Source organism: Microtus pennsylvanicus, chromosome 8 (genome assembly GCF_037038515.1).
Source record: "Microtus pennsylvanicus isolate mMicPen1 chromosome 8, mMicPen1.hap1, whole genome shotgun sequence".
Classification (NCBI taxonomy): domain Eukaryota; kingdom Metazoa; phylum Chordata; class Mammalia; order Rodentia; family Cricetidae; genus Microtus; species Microtus pennsylvanicus.
The window spans coordinates 29,228,465-29,248,486 of NC_134586.1; the positions used below are offsets into that span (position 1 = coordinate 29,228,465).

At 51.2% G+C, this 20,022-nt stretch overlaps 1 protein-coding gene across 4 annotated transcripts in view; it reads right to left on the reverse strand.

The window, feature by feature from the left end:
* Nucleotides 1-20,022, reverse strand: part of Rasgef1a (RasGEF domain family member 1A) — a 92,222-nt gene that overhangs the window by 15,473 nt on the left and 56,727 nt on the right. Inside the window, exon 1 of one of the 4 annotated variants that reach the window (XM_075983028.1) lies at nt 13,268-13,484. The exons of the other annotated variants lie outside the window; for them this stretch is intronic. Within the exon in view, the coding sequence (XP_075839143.1) occupies nt 13,268-13,285 (18 nt within the window). The 5' untranslated portion in view covers nt 13,286-13,484. Of the gene's footprint in view, nt 1-13,267; nt 13,485-20,022 lie in introns of those variants that run through there. 4 annotated transcript variants of the gene reach the window in all.

Here is a 20,022-nt window from a genome sequence, read left to right on the forward strand (position 1 = left end):
TCACGCTCAGAGCAAACATATAGAGATGGGAGCCAGGCGGGCTGCCGAACAGAAAATGATAATGGCCCCGGATGCAGAGATGCCTCCAGCAGGCACGTGTTGGAGTTCGGCCCCCAGCACAGCACAACAGCGACAGCAGATAGCATAGACAGCTGGCTCTGGCCGTCGCGATGTCCTGGCTGCGCCTGGTAGCACAGACAGCTGGCTCTGGCTGCTGTGGTGTCCTGGCTGCACCAGGTAGCATAGACAGCTGGCTCTGGCCGCTGTGGTGTCCTGGCTGCACCAGGTGGCATAGACAGCTGGCTCTGGCCGCTGTGGTGTCCTGGCTGCACCAGGTAGCATAGACAGCTGGCTCTGGCCGCTGTGGTGTCCTGGCTGCACCAGGTGGCATAGACAGCGGGCTCTGGCCACTGCGATGTCCTGGCTGCACCAGATGGCATAGACAGCTGGCTCTGGCTGCTGTGGTGTCCTGGCTGCACCAGGTGGCATAGACAGCTGGCTCTGGCCGCTGTGGTGTCCTGGCTGCATCAGGTGGCATAGACAGCTGGCTCTTGCTGCTGTGGTGTCCTGGCTGCACCAGGTGGCATAGACAGCTGGCTCTGGCTGCTGTGGTGTCCTGGCTGCACCAGGTGGCATAGACAGCTGGCTCTGGCCGCTGTGGTGTCCTGGCTGCCTTTCCTGTCACTCTGATAAAACGACTGACGAATGCAACTGAAGTGAGAAAGGGTTTGACTCACAGAGGGCGTGCACAGACCCTCACGGCAGAGAAGGCATGGCAGCAGGAGCCTGAAGCAACAGGTCATGTGACATTCACAGCAGAGAGGCCATGCTTGGAGAATACTGCCCTCCACTTAGGAGCTCTAGGTGGGCTAGGAGACTCTGCCCCCATGCGGGAGTCCTGGGACTGAGAGAGCTGCTGCAGTGGAGAGGTCATCCAGATGAGCGGTGCTGCCGTATGGCACTCTGCATGCCGGGTGGCATCTTCACGTCGGCTCCTGTGCTTGCCCAGGCCCGGACCATTGCTCTGTCCTTACCCACTCTATGTGCTTTTCCTGCTTCCTGAACTGAGGGTGCCCAGGTAGAGTGAGGAAGCTGGGGTGCGGCTTGGTCTCCCAGGGGTGTCATTAAAGACTCAGCCCCTTGCTGCCAACAATCAGCCTAGTGGGACCCAGGTACGGGGCAGATGCTGATTGCAGAGCAGGGTCAAGTCGCTGCACTACCCATGAGCAAGCTGATTGCGACCCCTGTCCTGGAGCCTGCACCCCACCCTGCGACTGGACCCATGTTTTGAGCATATTCTCAGGAAACACCTCTTCATCCTGTCAACCTCTAACGTGATGCCGCAAGGAAGGGAGGAAGGAAGGGCAGAGCAAGGCTCCAGATGATAGGCTGGAGCAGGAGCCTTATCCCTCAGGAGCCCAAGGGCGACAGTGCAGGCAACTTCAATGGCCAGATCTGGATCCTCAGACGTCTGCTCTGAGCACCAGTTCTCTCTTGCAGGCTCCTACCCAGAGAAGAGGCCAGGGTCAGCAGCATTTGTCTCCCCAGTACACCTGACCCAAAGTGACTAGACAGCGGGACTCTCCATCCCAGAGACTCTAAGGGGAGAATTTTGGACGGTAGCCCCAGAGGGCCAATTGGCTATCAGGCTGACCTCAGACACAGTCAGTGACCCTTCCCATCAGAAAACAAGACAACAGCCCTAGGAGGGGACGGTCTCTTGCACAGCTGGGAAGCAAGAGTCAGACATTCCCTTTACAATCCTGAAGGAAAGAACTGTCTGGAGCAGGATTGCCAAGTACAGAATTCCAGGACCCTTCCCAGATTCTAGAGTCCGTGGTTCTAGAAAGTTCTAAGAAATGTAAAAGTAGCTTTCAACTAACCCTGTTAAGCTTTGGATGTCTGCTATTAGAAATTAGACGGAGCCATGAGCTAGGCATCAAAGTAACTTGACTCAGGTAAGCGCGGCTCTCCTGTAATACAGAACGTTGCTTTCTCAGATGACCATACCAGGTCCTGGTCCCCACTGCATCCAATTGCTCAGGTTGGTAGTGAAGTGCAGGTGAGCCCAGGCCTGCCTCCCCCACAGTCCTCCAACATCCCTTCTAAGTGTCATAGCAGGAACAAGCTCCCCTCAAGAGCATGAAGGCCAGGACGAAGACTGACCCTCTGCCCAGATGGACAAGTGGACAAAGATATAATCCCACAGCACTCTGCACATGGTTTTAGGGGCTGGGGGTGGTTCCCAAAGGGTTGTCCGTGGGCCCTGAGCAAAGAGACCAGGACTTCCAAGAAACCAGGACAAAAATGGCCCCGAGGGTACATTTTGCATAAGTACCCAAGGTTCTGTCAGAAGGTGTAGGGGAGGCACCAGCCGGCTCCCTGTCTCTGCCAGTTTGGGGACGGGGTCTGCTTTCTGAGCAGAACCAGGCTTCTATTTTTTAACCTACTCAACAAAAACGGAGACTATTTTTAGCTCAGCAAGCTGCAGGACATCACAATTAGCAACTGAAAATTACACATCCTGCCTGTCTCTCCTCTGCCGGCTGGGCAGGGGTGCTCCAGGATGGTGCTGGGCCCAGCCCTGTGCTCCTACCCTCAAGGGCACAAAGCCAAAAGGGCAGATTCAGAGACCACAGTCAGGGCTATGCTGACTGCATGGTCTAAGGTGTGGGGGCACATAAGCCCAGCTCTGCCCGTGACCCCACAAGATGGTTCCCAATTGTTCTTCCCAGAAATCATTTGCACTGAGCTGGGGCAGGGAGTGAGGTGCCAGAGCCTTTCCTCCTTGCTCACTAACGAGATGCTTGTTTGGGTGCTCACTGCATACAAAGCCAGCTTCCTGGTGCCAGCACAAACCTTTCTATAAGCCTTCGGTGGGCCAGAGAATTTGCATCAGAGGCTTTGGGTCGCTGTCACATCTCCCAGAAGGTTGCCGTCAGGTTGCTGGCAGGGCCACCACTCTCTAGAATACAGTGGCTCTAAATTATAACTAGGAAAGTGAGCCGGGTGCTGGGATTGCAGGAGTAGAAGGCTTGGTGTGTCGGGTGAGACAAGGGGCACACCTCACCTCCCCTGCAAACTCTGCCACTCAGCCTTGAAGGGAGGGGCTCAAGAGTCAGTCATCTCCTGGTTGGGAAACTACTGGGCACTCACTAAGGACAGCAAGCCCCCAAAATGTACACACCCTTCCCCACCTTCTACCTGTCTTTAGGGTCGGTTTCTTCCTGCCAACAGGAGGCATAAATTAGCCTCACACTGCGGGGCTCTGTCTCAAAAAAAAAAAAAAAGCCAGAGCCTCACACCTCCTCTCCAGCCAGAGTTCCCTCAGGCCAGTGCAGAGGAGGGACCTCCCCATCACCTCACCGGCCCCTCTTTGTCATCTGCCATTGCCTGACTGGGTTCACAGAGCAGAAGATTTAGGAAAAGGAGGCACTGGCCACAGATAGGTTGCTCCATCACAGGTTGAGGTACCACTTGCACTGAGAGGCAGCGGGAATCTGACTGGCAATGGGAGTCCCATGTGTGCAAGGAAGGACCTGGGGAATCTGCTGAGGGAAAGCATGGCATCCATGGAGGGCACAGGCTACCCCTGCTAGCCTGTGCTAACAACTTTGTCCTCAGTTCCCCTGCCCTCTGATATGCAGATCCTCATTTCTCCCTCTGATATGCAGATCCTCATTTCTCCCTGGCTGAATTCCCATCTCCACTTGGGGCAGCTGACACTTGGGAGCCTAGCCCAAGTCCTGAGAGAAGAACACAAGACTCTGTCTCCTGGGCTACACAAGCTACAGGTAAGACATGGCTGCCTGAGAGTCTTCACCTCAGGCTCTACCCAGCCCAACAGACTCCCTGCCTCAGTTTCCCCTGGAGATTGTCTTCCCTCTTCAAGCTCCAGTCCCAGGTCAGGGTCCATAACCTTGAGCCTGACTGTTTATGTGTGTGCGTGTTTTGCCTGCATGTATGCTTCTGCACCACCTGTGTGCTCACGGAGGTCAGAAGATGATACTGGAGCCCCTGGAACTGGAGCTACAGGCAGCTGCGAACCATCATGCGTGTACTGAGAACCGAGCCAGGATCCTCTGCAAGCGCCTTTGGGAGTCCTTAACCGCTGAGCGGAACCCTCTTCCCAGCCCCTCCCTTGAGCTCATATTGATCCTATCTGCTGAAGTCGCACACAGCAGACAGGCAAGGTCTAGCTACGAGTACAGTCTGGGCCTGAGCTGGTTAGGAGAGAGCAAACCCGTCATTCATTCTGCCCGGAGACAGCACGGCCCCCTGTGACATGTGACAGCGGAGTGACGCTGTGAGGCTAGGGTTGCACCTGGCTGCTTTGACCTGAGCAGGATACAGACTTGGCCTCCGCACTACACAGACTGAGAGCTGGCACTCACCTCCCCCTCCCAGCCACACCCCTGGGCCCCTCTTAAAACCCTGCGTGTAAGGCAGCCAGTTGGTCTATGGGGCAGAAGGAGAAAAGAGAGGGTGCCTCCAATTCCTGACAGGTGGATCCCTTGATCTTTAACGTACTGTGTCCCGGGCATGGAGGCACAGAGTGGCTGTGGCCTACAGTGAGCGCTTAGCTCCTGTCCGTATGAGGGACGGGAAATACATACTTCCTTCTCTGCTCATAGGCCCCTCAGGCTGTCACCACCTCGCTCTGACCCCTTACGAGCTCCACAACAAGGAAGTTTTGGGGAGAGCAAAGCTGGCCCTCAGTCCAGTGACTGGGTTGTGGGATTCCCAAGTCCAGTGAACATGAGAGAACGGGACAGCAATGGGCAGAGTTTCCACGTAAGCTAAGATTCAAGAAGTCACATTCACAATGCCATAAAGAAAAGTGGCATTGGGGCTGGCGAGAGAGCTCAGCAGGTAGAGGCACTGTGTCAAGCCCAAAGACCTGACTTTGATCCCCGGGACCCACACAGAGGTAACGGAGAACCGGCTCTTGCTGGTGTCTGACCTCTGCGTGTGTGCCATGACACGTGTGCCTCACGCATGAACACAGAAATGAAGAAGGGCCACATTGCGTTCATGCTCTCTCAGAACAGGCCAGGGCCTGGCATAGGGTAGCAGGCTTGGATCCCACAAGGAGGCGGCTGCCATGGGAACCAGAGTGCCAGCCGCAGCACCTCCTCTGGTACCTTCTCCACAAAGGCAGGGCCTGAGCACAACACTGATAATTAAAGCTTTGTTACGGGCACGCGGTCCGTTTTCCCTTCTGAAATCCTCTCTGTTACCGTATTTACTATGAATTAACGAGAGGAATCTTGCCATCTCCACACTCCTAGCCACAGATTCTGCTACGTTGGAGACTTCGCCTCCCTTTCCACTCCCCCGCTTGCTCTCTTTGTCCATCGGCTTCTGCTGGTGGCTGCTCGGGGGACAGAATGGCATTGTCGGCAAATAACTACCCTATTATTGAGGTTTGAGAGGCGTGGGGTGGGAGCAGGTGGGATTTCTGAGAATCCCTGGCTTTTCCCAGCAGGCCGAGTGCCTCCCACTGACCCAGGGCTTGAGCGGTCACAGCTCTCGGCCTGTGACCTCATCCCCTCTTCAGCTGAATCTGCGGGACTTGACTGCCTCCCTTGCATGCAGTTTGGCTTCCAGGTCTTGGACTTCTAGAGCCAAACTGGCCACAGACCCAGACAGCAGGCAAACAGGGTATCTTAACTGGGTGTTCGCTCTCTAGGAGTTTTCCCAGGGGGCTATGGAAGAGGGGGGACAAAATGATGGGGAAAGCCATCCTTATGGGGTTCTCTTTTTTAAACATCCCCTGAAGAATGCCGGAATAGTGTGCCCTGCAGCTGGCCAGAGCCTAGTGTGGTGTCCAGGACTCTTGCCCGGATCCAACAGGAGAATGCCTGTGCACACTACAGACAGCTTAGCCCAGGCCACAGCCCTGCACAGGGATCATGGCATGGCGGGAGGGGGGGTAGAAAAGAAGGATGGATGGTGGGGTGGGTCGCGCAGGTGCTTCTGGGAGCTGTCAGTCACCCTCCATGGCGGCCTGTGAAGGCTGGATATAGAAAAGGAACAGGGGGTCCTTTAAACTCTAAACAACACATAATTAGACCGAGGAAAGATTTTTTTTCCTTTGTGTTTAAAAACAAATCATTTCACTCCCTTGCATTTTCATCTTGGCAGATGTCCAGAGACACATCCCTGAGACCCATATGGCTTGGAAACAGGGAGCGGGAGCGTTCTGTGTGTCCGTGAGTGGGATGGTTGCTGGAGGGGCACCCACCTCTCTGCTGAGCCTTGTCCAGTGACTGCAGACTCTGGGAGACATGTCCAGAACACAGTCCTTGTCGCCTTGTCCAGTCTGGCTCTAGAAGCCCAAGACCTGGAAGCCAAACTGCACACAAAGGAGGCAGCATTCCTGTGTATCCAGGCCCTGAGGGCTCGTCTGGGGCCAAGGGCACAGCCACCTCTGTCCTTCCCTGGGGCAGCTTATGACACTACATCCTGTTTTCCAGGAAAAAGCACAAATGTCCAAAGGGATAAGCTATCAACCCATAACTTACAGCTCATAGGGTGTCTAAGACCTGTGAGTGTGACAGCCACCATCAGACACCCCTCACCTGGCCAGCAGGAAGGAACTCACGGGATGTGGGGCAGCCTGAGGTGGAAGCCAAATGGGGTGGTCAGATCCTGGGAGGCCATAGCAGGTTGGGCAGCCCTCACAGAAAGTCTAAATAAAACATAGTTATGGCAAAGGAAACGGAGGGAAGGTGAAGAAATAGATTTAATTGAAGGGAGTAGAACTTCTTAAATCCAAGAGCTAACTCTTTGGAATACAACCAAAAAGGTAAATTTTGCAATGGAGCACGTTGGTCCACACCTATAATTCCAACACTTAAGGGTGAGCTGAAGCAGGAGGGTCTTGAGTTCCAGGTCAGCCTGGGCCACCCAAGAGACTCAAGTCACAAAATTAACAAACAAACTTTCCTGGGACAGGGGAGGAAATTCAGCTCAGTGGCCAGTACTTGCCTAACATGTCCAAGCCTCTGGGCAGGGAAAGAGAGGCCATTTACACCCTGAAAATGCTAATCAACAAAGGGAAAGTGTTGCGGAAGGTCCTTCCAATAGCTGCTGAAAGACCACGCCCCAATGGGTTGGGAAAGGAATATGGAGGGAGCGAAAGAAGGGGGAAGGCACTTTCTACAAACTCCACCAGGCAACTGTACATGACCCAAAAGCCTTTGAACCTTTCTAGAAAATATGAATAACCAAAAGAGACTAACCTTGTTTAGAACTTGGACAAACCAATAGCCACAGTACACATTAGTATGTTGACAGTCAGCTGAACCTCAGGAGGAAACAAAGCCGGGTCCTGGCTGGGAATTCCTAAAATAAATTATTTCAGGCCTTTGAGGAGAAGATGCATGATAGTTAAATTACTGGGAGCCAGACATGGTGGTACACGCCTCTAAACCCAGCACTCTAGAGGCAGAGGCAGGAAGATCTCTGTGAGTTCAAGGCCAGCTTGGTCTACATTCTACGTCTAGAACATCTAGAACTAAATAGATAGATCTTTTTGAGGAAGGGGGACAGAGGGAGGGAGGGAGGAAGAAGAAGAAGAAGGAAGGAAGGAAAGGAGGCCAAAGAAGAGATTAACTACTTCAGCTACACAATCACACAAAAAGGTTTTCCTGTTCACCCTATGAAGCTACATAAGTCAAGTCCTCCAGATGTGACTAACATCTGTAGAATGGAAGTGTGGAGCACCTATAAACATGGTGGAAAATACACCAAGAAACAACGCAAATTGATAAAATGAACTCAGTAACATCTTATAAGACAGTAGAGTCTGACCCGGCAGAATTTATTCCTGGAACGTAGGTCAACACCTTACTTTGCTCAGGAGGAAAGACAGTCGATGGCTCTGCTAGCTATAGGAAAGCCATGATGAAACTGAACATCTGTTCTCAGGGAGGCCACCGCCAATGAGTGCAGGACTGGGGGGTGACAGCAGCTGTATACACTACAGGGCCAATGGCAGACTTAGGGGAATACCATAGTCCTCAGTACGGAGAAGGCAGATCAAGGATAACCCACTGCCACAAGGAAATGTTGTTTCGTGGCTTTTGAGAAACACAATAAAAAATTAGATGGTACACTAGAAATGGAGAAGTGGTTCTTTCTTATGAATACATAATATTCATTTCCTTGTTTTAGGAAGCCAAGTTAAGAATTTATTCAAAACAAAGTCCAGTGGTAGTGAGTGGTGCACACCTCTAATTCCAGCACTTGGGAGGCAGAGGCAGCTGGATCTGAGTTTGAGGCCAGCCTGGTCTACAGTATGAGTTCCAGGACAGCCAGGGCTACACATAGAAACCCTGTCTTAAAAAAACAAAGACAAAATAAAAATGTAACATGTTCGGTGATCAGTTATCTAGCATATTCATTAAAAATCAAGGGTGTGCCCACTTCCAGTTCCCCTGAGTGCAGGCTTCCCCCCACAGTAGGACAGGTTCTGGGTGCCCTTCTAGCAGCAGGGAGACGGTGGTATGTACGGCAGGACTCTGTGCTGCGGTTTGTCTTCGTGTAACCATGTTCGTATATGCATCTGTGTTTATCCCTGTGTGTACCTGTGTCTGTATATCTGTCTCTGTGGTTGTATGTCTCTCTGTATGTCTGCATACCACTAGTGTATCTCTCTGCATATCTGTGAATATGTATGTGTCCATGTGTCCTTGTCTGAGTCTGCATGTCTATCCCTGTGTCCCTGTCTGTATCTGTGTGCATCTCTTTTATATCTGTGGATATGTGTATCTCACTGTGTCTGCATATCCTTATCTGTGAGTCTGTGTATCTTCACGTCTGTGTATCTCTGTGTGTTTGTTCATATATCTCCGTGTCTGTATGTTCCCGTTTGTATATTTCTGTGTCTTTGTGTGTATTTCTCTGTTTATCTATGTATTATATATGTATGTGTATCTTCCTCTTTGCCTGTGTATCCCTATGTATTACATGTCTATAGATGTCTGTCTGTTATCTGTCTGCATACTTCTGTGTCTCTCCTTATGTATTTGTGTCTCTCTCTGCATAACTGTGTGTCTATCTGTGTCTCTCTGTGTCTGTGTATCTGTGCCTGTGTATCTCTATCTGTGTATATGTCTTTGTGTGCCTATATGTGTTTCTCCCTTTGTGTGTCTGTGTGTCTATGTATCTGTGTGTGCGCGCATCACTGTGTTTGTGTGTCTGTGTGTATCTCTATATCTGTGTGTGTGCACATCACTGTGTTTGTGTGTCTGTGTGTCTATGTATCTGTGTGTGTGCACATCACTGTGTTTGTGTGTCTGTGTGTCTATGTATCTGTGTGTGCGCGCATCACTGTGTCTGTGTGTCTATGTATCTGTGTGTGTGCACATCACTGTGTTTGTGTGTCTGTGTGTATCTCTATATCTGTGTGTCTCTCTATGTGCACCCATGCATCTGTGTATCTCTGCTCATGTGTGTGTTGTGTATCTTGTGTGTCTGTGTGTAATCACTATATCTGTGTGTCTGTGTACACATGAGTGTGTGAGTCTCTTTAACTGTGTGCATCTTCCCCCAGACCTTCCAGTTTCTGTAGGATCCACAGACATGGCTCAGAGACCCACTGTCTCCAGCAGGCCTGCACTGTTAACCAATTCATCTACCCCTGGGCACAGGGACACACACACACACACACACACACACACACACACACACACAGAGGAGAGAGAGAGAGAGAGAGAGAGAGAGAGAGAGAGACCTAGCCCACCTGGCTGGGTTTCGGCCTTCTCTGAGTGAGGATGTCTCATTCTCTGGCATATAGTGGGCAGCCAGGGAGGCCGCAGGGCTCCTCCGCTGCCAAGGCTGCCGGTGCAGTTTGCCTTGATTTCATCAGTCAGTGACTGTCCTTGCAGAGGGAAGCTCAGAGGGCTCCACAACACCCCTGACAGGCAGCCCCACCCCCTGGAGCTCCTCTGACTCACTCTCAGGCCCCATGCAGGCAGGAGCAGTATTCCAGGCAGTTACAATCACATTTGGGAAATGCCGGGATCCAGCCCAGCTAGAAGGCATGCTGTATCGGGCGGGGGCAGGGCTCTTTTCGGGAGCCCATTAACCAAGAGCCAAGAGGCCACCGGGCCAAGAGCCCCAACTTCTGTCCTTCCCTGAGCCCTACATTCCCATGCTTTCCCCATCACTCCAGAGTCACTTGGAGTTTTCTAGTGTCCTTAAACATGTCTGGCTCTGGTTCCCCTTGATTGGGACCTCAGACAGGTCTCAGGGGGCAGACAGCCCTGATACTGCAGAAGAACCCTGGAATAGGAGGCAGCTCTGACTCTTGATGCTCTGGATAACCTTAGGCAAGTGTGGGTCCTCCGGACCTCAGTTTCTCTGAAGACAAAAGTGGGGTACAGGACTAAAGCATTTCTAATCCTTGTGTTGTTTCTTCCCCCACTCAGCCAACAAGTATCAGCTGCTTCTAAATCTCTGCTGCCGGTGACCAAATGGGACAGACCTCAGCATCCCATTTCAGTAGCAGACTTTATACACTAAGCCACAAAATCTCCTCAGAACAAGGGTCAGTGCTAGGTGATAGGGAGGCACAGGAGTCAGGAGCAAACCACAGGGAGAGACCAGGGTTTCCTGAAGATGTGTTTTGAGATGGGTTTCCAGGGATGAGCAGGAGGTTTCTAGGAACTGAAGGAGAGGATAGATAGGGGAGGGGGGGAACAGTTGGTTCTCCTTATTGACTCTGCAGTTCAGACAAACCCAGGCTGCCCTGATTACCCTCCAGAGCTCCTGGAAAGAGTGATGCCCAGAGACAGCTTCCACAGGCAGATCAGCTTCCTTGCCCTTGGGCACAACTCCCTCCTAAACTGCTCCTTTACTGCCTCGCCCAAACCCACCTCTTGTCTTCACAGGCCTTGGACTTGTGACCCAGTGGAGATGCTGTACCCCTGCTCCTGGGCCTTCCAATCTTGGGCCCCAGCTCTCATAAAGGGCAGCTGACAGGAATGCTGTGCCCCCCTTCTCCCAGTCCGGGGCACCCAGGGGCCACCACACCAGAGGCTGTAATCCTCACCTGCCTCCGGTGAGAAGCACACATCAACGCTCAAGAGGCTTGAACAGGGTCACAGTGACTTGGGTCAGCAGAATAGGGGCAGGAAGGACAGCTGGAGGGCACCGGGATGGAGCAAGCCCTTCAGGCTTCCTTAAACTCTAGACTGCACACCCTCCAGGACTGCAGAGTTTACGGTCTCCGCTGAGGCTAACAATCCCTATACCCCAGCCTGGCCCCTAATGCCATGGTCCTATCAGCTGCTAGTCCTCTTCACTGTAGCATCAAAACATTGAATCATCCCTCTGTTATCTTACGCTGTCTCTGTTACTAAGCTCCCTGATTTATTTCCTGGGCGGTCCTGTCACAGCCAACTCCGTCCTTGGTCCCCATGAAGTGTCCAACGATGCCCTAATGGCCCCAGACATAGGTATCCCTCCACGTCTATGGGGCTGTACCCTGGCATCATACTGGTCTGTGGTGCTCCCAAAAGCCTAACCTCACACACAAGTGGCTTGCTCACCCAGGCCTGCCCTGCCTTTCTTGGATGTCCCCTTTCCTTCCACTTAGCTCTTTCCTGCTCTTCTCCAGGGGGATCCTTACAGACACAGAACATCTCCGTGGCCTCCCCTGGCCACCCTGCCAAAGGAACAAACACCACTCCACACTGGTAGTCAGTTCTCTGGGCACAAGTATCCCTGGGTAAACAGGCTGTCATCACCTGGCGAGACTGGGTGGGGCCCTGTAACCCCCTAGTAGTTAGTAGAATTATGTGTGTCACTGAGCTGGAGCACTCAGATGCAAACGCAAGGCCTTGTCTGCTGGCTGTCATAGGACCTTATCAGCCTGTTTCCTTAGCAAGGAGTGTAGGGCAGAGCAGAAGCCACCCAGGGTAGATGCCAGCAGAGGAGCCAGCACCTGTGCTGTGAGCCACTGACGCTGGGCCTTGTTCTGCCCCTGCAAAATAACCGGAGCCTTCCCTCCTGGTGCTCTGCTGGTGTGTGTTGGTTCTCCGTGTTCACCTTTGGTCCTTATCGTCATGTAACATGTCCTGCATTTTACTTACAGCGGTGGTTCTAAACCTCCCTGATGCTGCGACCCTTTAATACAGTTCCTCACAGTGTGCTGACCCCAACCATACAGTTATTTCGTTGCTACTTCATAACTGTGATGTTGGTACTGTTATGGATTGTAATGTAAATATCTGATATGCAGGATTTCTGATCTGCCACCCCTGTGAAAGGGTCATTCGCCCCTAAGCAACCTTGACCCACAGGTTGAGAACCACAGACTTACTGAACCCCAGAGGCGTCCCATGAGGATAAGGACTGTGACCTGCTTAGTTCCTTGAAAACTAAAGTGCCAGCACACAGCAGGTGCTTAATAAATGCGCGTTAGATGTCTGTCATAGTTCACCCATTAGTGCTGGCTCCCGAGCTCCTCTCCCACTGATCTGCACCCGGCTAGGTCCGCTCCAGGCTAAGGAGCCCTGGGGCATACAACACACTGCCCCTGAATCTGAGCGCCCATGGCTCCAAAGAGGCTTCTGCCAAACAGTCGTGAAGGTGTAACAGCGGCTCAGGCTCAGAGCTAATTTTAGGGTAATTATCTTGCCTTCCCGACTTTGGACACCCTCTCTTTAAACACATGGCATTTGAGAAGGCACAGGCACAGCCTTGCCCCCACACCTGCCTCTTAACGGCTCTCACTTAAACCTCTCATCTATAAACACGTCCTCTCTCCCGCCCACACATCGCACATACAAGCACACACCTCCTACACGACCAACCACTCCATCATCCACTGTCCCCTCTTTAAACGCTTACGGAGTAAACAATGGTTCTGAGCCCAAGGATGGGGAAAATTCCAGGGTCGCCACTGCTCTTTACAAGTTTGTCCCGTCCCGGGCAGCCTTCGCTTTCTCCTGACCCTCATCGGCCCCAACTCCTCAGGTTTTCAGCTGGCGCTTTGCACCCGGAGTCTCTGGAGCCAGCAGAGGCTAGGGGGGCAGCAGCTGCACCCTGGGCGAGGCCCAAGTGGTGGGGGTTGGGGCAGGTGTCCTGGTAGGGACAGGAGAGTTGCCTGACTGTCCTGGGTCAGCCCCCTCCTGATCTGCTCCCGGTTTCCCAAGCTGGGGAGCGCAGAAACCTTAGCTTTGCGATCCTGCTGTGGTCAAGACACTGCCCTGGTGCACGCCTGGCCCGCTGTCCCACACAGCCACAGCCCTACCTGGGGCTCCAGAAACATCCTGGCTGCTGCTCCTGCTACCGACCCGCTTGCAGTACCGAAGCCGACTCCCCTCTCGGGCTGAGCCAGCGCCGCCCCTGCCCAGGGACTTCCCTCCCGTGGGTCCAGCCACCTCCCGGCCGGGGCGGGGCTGGCGAACCGCGCGGGGACACGACCGCGGGAGGGGCAGCCAGCAAGGGACAAGGGCAAGGCGCGGTGAGGTATGCCCACTGGCAGGAAGCACAGAGCTGGGTTTGGGAGTGGCGTTAGGGTCGTAAGGGTTGAGGTTCCTCTGTGTTGGGTGGGTACTGCTGGTGACGTCCAGGGAGGGCCCCAGTCTCCTCCCGATGGCCTTTCCCACTTCTCCTTTCCGGAAACTGGACAATACTGAGCTACAGCAGGTGCCTTTCCTCACAGGCACTCATTCCACACAGCTCTGGTCTTGAGTTCTCTGTCCTTCCATCTGCGCCAGCAAACACCAGGGATACAGCAGCTGCTGTTGTGGAGGGGCTAATCTGAGCCAGCACGGAGGGGCGCGAGGGCGCGCACGGCTTGCTGCGCAGTGACTTTCACTCTGGTTCCAACACTGGGAAGGAATCCTGTCGGGTGGTCTCGCTCTCCGATGGCCTCTTACTGCAGTCCCAGCTCTGAGGGTTTAGATGGCAGAGATAGACGGGAACCAAGAATGCCCTCTGGGGAGGGAGTACCGCTGAGCCTGAGGCTGGGAGGTCAGGGAGAACTGGACCAGGTTCTGGGAATCAAAGCTAGTCACTTATGCTATGCTGGGGAGACTCTGGGAAGGACGCTTGGAGCTGGAACCTTTAAGACAGAAGCAGAGGATCCCCAAGGGGCTGAGACAACCCCAGAAGAGCACACAGCATGCACTGTGCCTGATGGCTACTGATGATCCCGACCTTAACCAGCCCAGTCAAGATGCCTGTTGTCAACAAGTCACCCTGCCTGCTCTCTGCCCAGCAGCCTGGAGTATCACCCTCCTCTCCTGCCATCTCTCTCCCCTGTCTTCATCAGTGCTCTCCCCAGCACAAACATCAGTCAGCAGGCTCCCGGCTTGGGTATTGAGTTCTGTTTGGGGGAGTTCTGAATGCTGGACACATTCACTGGCCCCTCCGAAGAGAGCACAGCAGCCTGGAGACTCGTGTCCTTTTGGGTTCTGCCTCCCCTACTTCTCTACCAGCTTGCACCGGAGCTGGGCCTCACTTCCCTCCTCAGGGCCTCGGAGTCCATACTGTTCATTACCTCCTGGAACAGAGCCCCAGATGGGCAGTGTGGGGCGTACCAGCTGTCATACTGCCCCCTCTCTTCCATCTCTGCATCTCCTTCCAGAGGATGAAAAGCTCACAGTGGCCTCTGCTGGTGATTCCTGGTGTCAAGACCTACCTAGACCTGGTGCTGGCGGTCCTTAGAGACACTCCATCCCTTCAGATTGTTCTAATACCAACAGGGGAGAAACTGGAGTCCTGGCTCTTGGTAGGTACCTGTCCTTGCCTTCTTTAGCCTTTTCCCTTGACCCTACAGCACATCTGTCCTAAGAAGGGACGGCATTCCTCAAGAAGTTCACACGCTCAGTTAACAATCTTGTTGCCACCCGCTTCAAAGCAAGCTTTCCCCTCTGCCCCTCTGAACATGACAGTCCTCCGGCTAGAGGAGGCAGCTGATGACGGTGGAGCCCCTTGGTGTCTCCCAGTACGGTCCCAGAGTCACTTCCTATAGTGCTCACTCACTAATGTCATCAGCATTGTCAAGACGGTCAGTGAGTTAGTTTCTCCCCCACCCAGGAGGAGAGAGCCCATCCAGCCCCATCTCTGGCAGACACGGATGGGGCTGTTTTTGTCGCAAATCTGACCTCAGCATTCACATACGCTCCCAGTGCCCAAGGAGCTTGGGAAGCTGGTGGACCAAGGACTGGCTCCGGTCAGATGTCCTGCTTTTAAAGCTGTATGTGAAGCTATCCTGCAGCAAGGGTTTGTGGGGCCTGACCCAGGACACCATTGCTGTTGCTAAGTTTAGCTCTGGGAAGTGGAGGTGTAATGGGGTCCGTAGACATCTGCTGGAGGTGTTGGAAAGGTGAGTCACAAAGGAGGCTTTCTCCTTTCTCCAGACAACGAAGGCTGCACATGAGGCCCGGAGCAGTCCTTGTCTATCAGAGACTACCCTACGGGTGACGAAACAAAAGGCAAGGAAGCCTAGTTCTGCAATGACAGTGACCTGGGCCATCCTTCTATGCACAGGACAAGCTGCTAGGCCATAGCATTTTGTCTGCCCTTGCAGGTGGAGGGACCCCTCCCACTGGAACCCAGGGTGTCTGGGTACTCCAACCATAACTTGCAGTGTCTCAGTCATGATCATAACGAGAGCCTGAGTCTCGGCACCTGAGGGGTCCGATGATCTGTCTCCACCTAGGACCTCAGCTCCTGTGACCAGGCTTGGCATGGATGCTTCCCCAGGTATGGGGCCACTCCTCCAAGAGTCAATTATGTCATCTTCTCAGTGACATATTTAAAAGGTCACCTTCCACCCCGGCACTTTTCCTTCACCATTGAATTTCCTCCTTGAGTTATTCAATCCAACATTATCTTTCCATTTACTTATAGGTCAGTTTTTAAAAAGCATATGAGTGTGACGAGAGTATGACCTTTATCTGCTCGCTGCTCAACCCGTAACTCGCATGTCTGCAGAGAGGCGAGCAGGGGAATCCATCTGTGGAACATGTATATATAGATCCTTGTATGCGTGTGGGTACAGATGTGGACTGGAGTTGGATATGGATAGTGATCCTGACATATGGATTTGAACATAGAGATGGATAGAGATATAGATAGTAGTATGGATGTGGAATGTGGATAAAGATATAGATCAGCATGTATATAGATAGAGGTACAAGTAAGAAATAGACATGGGTATATAAATATATTTCTATATATATAAATATAGGTACAGGATACAGAGGTGGATGCAGGTATAGATAGCCAACACAGGACTCGGATTCATAGCATATAAGAGCTTACATCAAAAGAGTGAGAAGACCCTGTTTGTGTAAATGAACGAAATCATGGGGAGAAACTTCATGAGGGGGCAGTAAGTGTAAGTTGTTGGGGTTTATTAGTCATCAGTCAGAAAGAAACTAAAAGCATACTGTGAGAATCCTACACACCCACCAGACTGGTAAAAATGAAAAGGCAGAAAAATGCCAGATGCTGGTAAGGAGGTAGCGAAACCATGGCTCTCAGTGGGCACTGGCAATGGCTAGGGCAGCCACGAGAAGGCAAGTCTTCTGGGAGCTGAGTACATGTGGATCTGAAGCTCCACCCTGAGAATAGGGACTGGGCAGAAATGCTCACAGACCACACCGAGAGGCATGTGAGCGCCGTCTGCAGTAGCTTCAACTAAACCCAAGCCAGGCCTTCTCCACAGAGGCCTGGATTTGCTCCTGCCTTGACGTGGTGTGTCCACCCAACAGAACTCGGCGTAACGTTGAGAACAGACAGCAACAATGACAGTTAGGTGGGTCTCAGCCCCGCGACTTGGAGCAAAAGAAACCAAGCACGTTCAGTCTGAGTTAGGATCCCAGGCCAGCAGAGCACAAACCTGGCAAAGGTCCCTGGAGGGGCAGGAGCTGGGAAGGAAGGGGCTGCTGGAGCGAGGGCCCATCTCCAATGTGTTTACCTCACAGGAAGTCGACACGCCGCATTCCCTGACTCAGACATGACCTGCATGTTCCACTCTCTCTTGTAAGCTACAGTAAGTGGAACTGGGAAAGGATGGCACAGCAGGGCAGCTAGAACCACTGAGCCCCAAGGCCCTTCCAGGCTGCTCTGGACATCTCAGCCAAGAGCGTAACCAGAAGGCAGGATCAGGTCAGACACTGAAACCCTGGCTTTGGTCCCCAGCAGGCTAAGGAAGAAGACTTTTCTCTTCTCCATTTCTTCCCTTTTCTCACCCCCTTCTTTATCACTATTTGCACGCTCGCCCTAGACATTCTCCAACTTCACAGAAGTAGCTTCGCCATTTTCAGTTTTACACTCACTGGTGATGGATTAGGGGCAGCAGTAGGTTTTAAGTGGATTTCCATAGCCTGCACGGCTTGATGGTATCAGTGGGGTCGTTTGTTTGCTCTGCTCTGAATTATACTGGAGATTGAGCCTTCAAGAACAGTTTGTTCGATAAGAGGATCTTCAAATAAAACAGGAAGTCATACCCAAGTCAACACACAGGGGAACGCAAGAAATATAAATACACAAGACAGCCTGACTCCTCCAAGAGATTGCAACTCACTGACAGAACTCAAGCATAGAAAAAGCTAGGTGGGTGCTTCAAAGGCTCAGTGGTACCAATGACCTGAAGGATGCTGAGAACAAGAGATGAATTCAATCCTGGCCCTGGAGAAGAGAGCTGGCAGCACTGGGGAAACGTTGAGCAAAGTAGATGAGGAAATAAGCATTATCGGTGAAAAAGTCAGCAACTTAGGCAGAAAAAAAAATCAGCAAGAAAATTGAAGTAAAGTGGGGACATATAAGTGTTGAAGATTAAAAGCTTCATGAATCAAACAAACAAAGCCAGTAGAAAATATGCCCAATAGGCTCAAGGAAAGGAACTAATATCGGGGATGGCAGGAAAGGACAGGGAATTATTGATCCAAATATCAAGAGAGGCTGGGGGTGACCATAACTCCAATGTCAAAGAAATGGGAACGACAACCAAAAGACCAAACCTAAGAATCTATGGGATTAAAGGAGAAGCTGAAACAGACACTAAAGAAAATTTATTCAATGACTATAGCAGAAAATTGCCCCAAATATAGAGGACAAATTTCACATCTAAACACATGACCAAAACCTTTCCACGACACATGATAGTCAAGATGTCCAATACACAAAGCAAAAAGATCAGACTAAGCGCTGAAAGGAAGGCCTTAACCCCAGCAGAGGCAGGCAGAGCTCTGTGAGTTTTGAGGCCAGGCTGATCTACATAGTGAGACCCTGCCTAAAACTACATACATACATGCATACATACATACATACGTACGTACATACGTACGTACGTACATATATTAGAATGCTATAAGGTAGAAATGTCAACTTATTTACAAAGGAGAACATAGAAGAATACCATCAGGTTTTTCGTCAGCAGCCCTAAAAACTAGAAATTATGCATTTCAAACCCTAAAAATAAATACTTGTCAACCAGAGGAGTTATTACTTAAAGTTGGCAGAGAAATAAGGACATTTCAAGACAGGCACAAACCAAGGCAGTTCATTAACATCTAGTCAGCACCTCAGAAGATTCCTGAGGGAAAACCAGAGGCAAAGCAAGGAAGTCAGTCTCCATCACAAGGACATAGGAAAGACAACACACACAAGAGGAACGAACGAAGGAAAGCTAGACAGGGATCTGTCATGTCCAATATGGTAAACTAGCAAATACCTGGGGAGAAAGAAAATAATAAACAAGTCTCCAATCAAGGAAAATTACAGGGATTCTACATGGGAAGTGGCTCGGTGAATAAAGCACTTTCTGTGAAAGCATGAGAACTTGAGTTCAAATCCTGAGCACCCACGTAAAAGGTGGGGTAGCAGTGCTTGTGGACAGAGACACCCAAGACTGATATCCGATCTCTATCTGTGCGTACACAAATGAGCACATCCATGCACACACATATGCCCAGACCCCACGCACATATACCACACATACACACACACACAACACACATACCACCCACACACACATACCACACCACACACAGACACACATACCACACCACAGACACACACACACACACTAATTACTGAACATATCTTAATAATACCCTTAGATATAAATGGTCCTAACTCACCAAAATTACAGAGATGTAAAGCAGGTGACTGGATTCAAGAGTTGGGGTGGAAGCGATCCCATTATCTTTCCTTTCCAAGAAACACACCTCACTGGCAAAGATACCACAGACCGTCACGGGATGTTAAATGATTTGTCAAGTAAATAGAAGCTGAAAACAAACCACTGTGCAGCTGTTGACAGCTGGTAAAGAAGACTTCAAACCAAAATTAGTCAGAGGAGATAAAGAAAGCTCCTACTGCCAATAAATGGAGAAACTCATCAAGAAAGTGTAACAATTGTAAATCTACAGTCTTCAAACGAGGCTCCCGATTTCACAAGCCACTGGTGGACACAAAAATCAGACAAATCTGATACAATACTAGCGGGTGATTTCAGTACCTCATCTTACTCATCCTCTAGAGCGGTGTTCCCACATGAACACATACATACACATCAATACAAAAAGGAAAAAAGGGAGACAAAATTAACAAAATTAGCAGAAAAAAAGTGAAGACTCCAATGGATCCCAGTGATAATTAGGGAATATTTAGAAAATATTTTTAACTGAAAATCTAGAAGAGAATGATATATTCTCGCACACTATTTCCTAAATAAAGTGGGAAAATAATTTAAACACATCCATACTAAGCAACAACACTGAAGCAGTAATGAGTATTCCCAACAAAGCAATGCCCAAGGCTGGAAGAATTCACTGCTAAATTCCGAGAGAGAGAGAGAGAGAGAGAGAGAGAGAGAGAGAGAGAGAGAGAGAGAGAGAGAGAATCAGCACCAGTGTTTCTCAGGCTGCTCCATAAAGCAGAAAGGGAAGGAATGCTATCAAACTCAGGCTACAAAGCCAGCTTTACCCTAAGACCAAAACCAGCTAAGTCCATAACAAAAAAGAAAACCATGGTACAAGCGTTCTT